Below are 6,474 nucleotides of genomic sequence, written 5' to 3'. Positions count from 1 at the left end.
TAATGCCAGCCCATGAGAAAGAGAAGGTAAGACGCTCCGCTCCTATACTGCCCCCTACTGTCCAAGGTGAACTCAATACTCTCACAGATACATAGACAAGTGACAGCTCTCAAAACGATTTCAAATCACAAAATAAAATAAATAAAACGACAATAATAATGTGACTACCTTCTAGGTGGGTCACACAGACTGAGGACTTAGTTTTTTCCACAGCTTCTTGTAGAAGAACAATCCTCAGGAGCTCTGGAAGCTACTAAACAACTAGGCTGTGGTCAGAAACTAAAAACCAGGTTTACTAACATAAACATCAAATCGAATAACACCCTCATCACTGACAAGCTTGATGTAGCCACCCACTTGAACATCTTCTTTACAAACATTGCAACAATGCTGGTTAACAAACTGCCCTCCCACTCTGGGCGTTTTGGTGTAGAGCACATCAAAGCCTTCTACAAAAACCTTGGTGTTTGTAAAGATGATTTTAAAATGGCAATGGTAACTACCGAGGAGGTACTTAAAAAACTGAGTGCCCTCCAACCCCACAAGGCCACTGGCCATGACAATATTCCCTCCAAATTTCTCAGAGACTCAGCCTTTTCCATAGCTCCATGCAGTCATCACCCACATGGTAAACCTCTCCATCAAACAGGGACGGGTCCCCCAAGATTTTAAACTGGCCAAAGTAACCCCTGTGGACAAAAAGGGAGTAAATTAGAACCCGCCCTATTTCTATGCTAAGCTCCATCTCGAAAGTGATGGAAAAAATAGTCTATGAACAGGTTGAAAAGTATCTTGCCACTAATAAATTGCTGTACGAGTTCCAATCTGGTTTCAGCGACCACATCAAACACGAGGTGGATGCTGGAAAGTACTGCGGCATGGTCATGCTGGACCTCCAAAAGGCTTTTGACACCACCACTCTCTTACTAGATTACTCTGCACGGGACCACCAGTAAAAGAAGACATAGATAGCCTGTGTGCTTTGTTTTCTGTACAGTTTTTAAAATTTTATTTATAACAAATATCTGTTATTTAATTTGCAAAGTATACTCCAGCAAAAAAAATTTAAACATTCTCTTCAGAAAAAATAAAATAAAATCTGAGCCTCCATGCATTGTGTACTATAAAAGCTATGTGTAATTTTTCATTAAAAATGTAATGCAAAAAAAAAGAACTAATCAAAAACAATAAAATAAAAACACATGTATGATTTTTGCAAACGTGTTCATTAGGGTAAAATGATTGTACTCTCAATTAAATGACAACGACATAGATCCAAAAAAACAAACACTTTTGCAGACGGATAAGCACAAAAAAATAATAAAACGAATTTAAGCATAAAAAAATCGAGTTGTTATTCTAGAGTTACATTAAAAGATTGTTATTTAGTTTTTTCTTCTCACATGCATTAAAGATATGGCTGACCACCTTTCTGACAGATCCAAGATGGCTGACCACCTTCCTGACAGATCCAAGATGGCTGACCACCTTTCTGACAGATCCAAGATGGCTGAACACCTTTCTGACAGATCCAAGATGGCTGACCACCTTCTGACAGATCCAAGATGGCTGACCACCTTCTGACAGATCCAAGATGGCTGACCACCTTCTGACAGATCCAAGATGGCTGAACACCTTCTGACAGATCCAAGATGGCTGACCACCTTCTGACAGATCCAAGATGGCTCACCACCTTCTGACAGATCCAAGCAGAGAGGCTGAGGCTTAAAAGACACGGTTAGCATTAGCGTTAGCAGCAGCAGGGCACAGAGGACGGGGGACCGACTTATGCAATTTAAAATAAATGTTTTTCAACGAGACTGTCCTGACGTACCGCGAGCGACAACGTGCCGTACAGCGACGTCGTCCACCGCTCCTATATTCACTCGCAGAGTCTCGATGTGAGTGAGGTTTCGCCGACTTCCACCCCACCTTACTTTGACTTTCATTGGTCGAGATCTGCACGCTACTATGCATTGGTCATTTGATTGGTTCAGGTAACGTCGCAACGCAACAACCGACGCTCCGTATCGGGACAGTTTTTCCGCTCCTTGCCTGTGCAGATGAGGCGTGAGAAGTCAGGCGTTAAGTGGTTAACATTGAGCCATTACAAAAAAAAACCAAGAAACTGCTAAAAGCAACACAGACGTTCCATCTTCAAATGAAATAAAACAAAAAACGAAAGCAAAAAAAAAAAAAGGGCAGAAATATCACCTACGGGACGAGACATTATCTAGTCTTCACAGAAATCAAACCCCGGAGGAAATTATATAAGGCGAAAACAAACAAACAAACAACAACAAGAAGACCCAACTCGATCCTTTCTCCTTTCACCGTCGCCATAACCGTGGCGTTTCCTCTACGGGGACCAAACGGAGGAAAAACCCGTTAACAGTCAACTCAAGGCTTTGTTCAGGACGCTGACACTCCATCCAACTGTCTGTGGTTATGTCCCCGTTGTCATCAACATTAATCATTATTAGTATTATTATTAGTATTAGTGCTGGCCTGCTGTGGCCCAATTAATGGGTGCACGTTAATCACAGAGTGCCCACTTCCCTCCGTCCGTAACGGAAGCATTCGTCCTTCGTTTCATCATCGCCACCAAAACCTGGAAATATAATATACAACCATTCCAGGTTCTCTTTGATTGTTATGGCTATGATTTTATAAGCTTGACTCGCCGGGAAATAACCGACTGATTTATCGATTTTTTCTCAACTTGGAAAATCAGTCCTATTCATCGAGCGAATACGGCGCTGCCGTACGACAACGTGTAATCTAGGCGATTATTCCACGTCCCGTCTTTAGCACTCCGCCTGGAATGTTTTCCAACACGTCGCTCACTTTCTCCTGTACCTCCGTCTCCCATCCATAACTCTCAACAACAGCCTAAAAAAGGGAAAACCTTTAGCCCCATTTTCGACGCAAATCTATCTGTTTTTTTCTTCTGTCTGATGCGAGATAGATATTATAACGTTAACAGAAATGAAATACGGCTATATGTCTTCTGTGTATTTCTCTGTGAAATATTGCATACGTAAATTCCATATACGCTCGCTGACGACATTGTCGATATTTTGCGAAGAAATACACAGCAGACCGAGGATAATATCGGTGGTGAAAAAAGTACTCACATTTTTCTTTACTTACGAGTAAAAGTTCTGAATATTTTTTTTTAAATGTGTTAAAGAACCAAAGTATTAGCATCAAAGTGCCAAAAGTAAAAAGCACTCCTTGTGCAGAATGTGCCGTTTTGCAAGTTTTCAAAATGTCTAATAATTCTCTTGAAAATAGCCGATCTACAAGCTCACAACGCACCCCGGTGTAAGCTCGTAGATCGGCTACTTTCAAATGGCCAAAATGTCGTATAGGGCGGAAGTGGTTACTGCATGTTTTGGACCTTAAATATAAAGTGTAGTAACTTTATACCACTTGATAACATTTATCTCCACACATACATACACTATCATCAGAACAATGGGATCAATCTAGGTTGAAAATGGACAGAGTTTTCCCTAAAAACATCACATTAGGATGTGACAAAAAGCCAAACATACAAACATACATCGACCTGCTTTACATATCACGGCGTAGGTGCATATACTGTACATATGATATACTGTACGCCACACCGTTAAAAAAAACAATTAAAAAAAGGGTTCTGTGGAAGAAAGACAACACAATCATTTCATGAACATTGTTCTGTGAGGAAATTATTATGGAAAAATACTAGCTCTGGTCCACAAGGAGAAGGACTTCTCCCCCATGCTATGGTACTTACAGCTCTGGTCCGTTAAAAGGAGTTCTCCATATTAACGCTATGTCACTTAACCCATTCTGACCTGAGATCAGATTCATACGAGGTTTCCACTGGACACACACTGGTCTGATTAACCCATTCTGACCTGAGATCAGATTCTAAAAATGTCAGTCGCTCTTCGATTTTTCAAAAATAGCAGACCTACAAGCTCGTAGTGCGCCACTCGGTGGCGCGCTATGAGCTTGTAGGTCTGCTGTTTTTCAATAGCTAAAGCATAACATGATGCCAACACCAAAACGGGTTCCCGTACAGAATGGGTTAACGTATAGCATTAAGGAGAAGTCCTTCTAAAGTCCCAACCACACCAAGTCCGAACCTTGCAACAGAAGCGTCTAAAGGTCAACGGCACCGATGCAAACTCCTTGCAAATCAAGGAGTATATATTGGTGTGGTTGACCTTAAAACAGTTTTGTCGTAAAGTATAGTTGCAACTATGGTGTGGTTTGGGCTTAACGCTAGTATAGAGCACCGAAGTCCTGACGTAACTCGCTCATCCCTTCGATTCCCCTGGTTCGCGGAAGTAATTTCTCTATGGAGAACAACATGGGGTGATCTTAATAATCGTCTACTATAAGCGTCGTGGTCCAAACATAAAAATGCTGTCTCGGCGTTATTGTTAGGGAGGTGTCTCTGTATCGTTTGCGACAGTCAGTCACTCATATATGATACAGTCTGTTTCTAGCGAAAATCTAACTAATTCAGCAGCAGCAACATTAGCGTTTTCTCTCAGTCAGTTGATTCTTCATATCCATATGAGTGAAGCGGCCGGGGTGACGTGTTTATTTTTCAAACACAGTTGTTATATGAGGCGATCTAAAAATCGCCTCAATGGGGATTTCAATGCAACTAAACAAATACATGAACCTGGGGGACTGACGCCCTCTACTGAAAGTGACGTCAGACTTCGGCGCTCTATGGACCAGAACTATAGTAACATAACATAACGCTAAGGAGAAGTCCTTCTAACACCATGAAAACACTGCGGTTGCCAGGTATTGAAAACACTGCGGTTGCCAGGTATTGACATTGTAACACTGTAATACTGTGGTTGCCAGGTATTGACATTGTAATACTCGCTGCTGTACACAAACTGTGCAATAATAAATCTGCCTCACACAACCAAACTGTCATCAAGACAACATTGGTACCGTTTTTTTTATATATATATCTATATAACTTTGAGTATTACCTTCCCCGCTCAAAGTCTCAAACAACAAACAGTTGGCACGTACTGGTGAAATGGAACAATGTTCTTGTCTTTTCTCTATACAATTCATTACAAAAATAAAAAAAATAAAATTGCTCCGATGATTTAACATCTTGGTCTCTTCAAAATTTTCTCGTTTTTTTTCCATTTCCATGTTTTTGCACAGGAGGTAGTGGCTATTTAGGTCAAAGGGGGGAAAAAAGAGGATAAGTGAAAATTAAAAATCTCTCATAGAAAATGTTATTCTTTTAGTTTTCTCTCTCTTTTCGTTTTTGACCAGAGAGGAAAAAAAATCTCAAAAAAGGAACAAAATATAATACTGCTAATCGACATTACAAAAGCAGTCCTTCATTTGTTTTGTACATTTTATACAGTCTTTGTTTGCTTTATATCTCTCTCTCTATTTTGTCTTTTTCCTTTCTCTTTTAAAGGCAACAAGAGTTGGGAACGTGTGTCTGAGGGACAGGCTGGGTGGGTGGGTCGGTCGGACCCCCCAACCCCCCAACCGGGCCCGAATGGGACAGTCTTCTAAGGTCAGGGGGCCCCCGAGAAGGGGGGGCAATAGGGACAGACAGTGTCCTTAGGGCAGGGGGGCCCCGGACCCCAATAGGGACAGAAAACAGTGTCCTTAGGGCAGGGGGTCCACCAGTGGCTCCTCGTCTCCCTGCGACAGAAGCTCCTTCTTCTCGTCTGTGCTGGCCAGCGAGTTTCGGCTGTTCTGGCCCCCCATGTACAGCGTGGCGTACACCGGGTTGGTGAAGTTGGTGGGCTGGGGAAGGGGGGAGGGGTGAGAGGGGGGAGGGGAAGGGAGAGAGGGGGGAGGGAGAGAGGGGGAGAGGGGGAGAGGAGAGAGAGGGAGAGAGGAGGGGGGAGGGAGAGAGGGGGGAGGGAGAGGGGAGAGGGAGAGAGGGGGGAGGGAGAGAGGGGGGAGGGAGAGGGGAGAGGAGGGGGAGAGGGAGAGAGGGGGAGAGGGAGAGAGGGGGAGAGGAGAGCGTTAGTTGCGCACGAAAAAACACTCCTTGGGCTAAAAACATCATCATTTGCTCACTTTGCCAAAAAAAAATGGCAACTAAAAAAATACGGGGAAGCAGCTTTCTGCTTCTACGGGCCGACGGCGTGGAACAAACTCCCACTGTACCTTCGACAGGCAGCCTCTGTAGTTTAACAAACTCCCACTGTACCTTCGTCAGGCATCCTCTGGAGACATTTCTAAAGCACAGCTCAAGACACACTTCTACAACATTGCTTTTAATTGATCTTTTTTGTTATTCATGTCCTCACTGTATTGCATTACTGCTCTTGTTTTTTTTAATGTTCATGCCTTGCTTTTCTTTTTTTCCTCCATTGCTCTGTAAAGCAATTTGAGCTGCATTTCATGTCATGAAAGGTGCTTTGTGCCGCATGGGCGCATTGGTCATTTTTTGTGGTTCTTACATATTATTGA

The 6,474-nt window shown here is 42.8% G+C and overlaps 1 protein-coding gene across 6 annotated transcripts in view; it reads right to left on the bottom strand.

The window, feature by feature from the left end:
• Positions 1–981: 981 nt before the first annotated feature.
• Positions 982–6,474, bottom strand: part of LOC308335516 (low-density lipoprotein receptor-related protein 1-like) — a 209,572-nt gene continuing 204,079 nt past the window's right edge. For 5 of the 6 annotated variants that reach the window (XM_080792562.1, XM_080792563.1, XM_080792564.1 and 2 more), the window contains one exon: positions 982–5,799. In XM_080792562.1, the coding sequence (XP_080648688.1) occupies positions 5,659–5,799 (141 nt within the window). In that variant the 3' untranslated portion in view covers positions 982–5,658. The remainder of the gene's footprint in view (positions 5,800–6,474) is intronic. The other variant, XR_013966027.1, reaches the window with a different exon arrangement.

Source organism: Protomyctophum bolini (genome assembly GCF_963924005.1).
Source record: "Protomyctophum bolini genome assembly, chromosome: 20".
Lineage (NCBI taxonomy): Eukaryota > Metazoa > Chordata > Actinopteri > Myctophiformes > Myctophidae > Protomyctophum > Protomyctophum bolini.
Note: the sequence above shows the minus strand (reverse complement) of the source record. Positions and strands in the feature narration are given on the sequence as shown.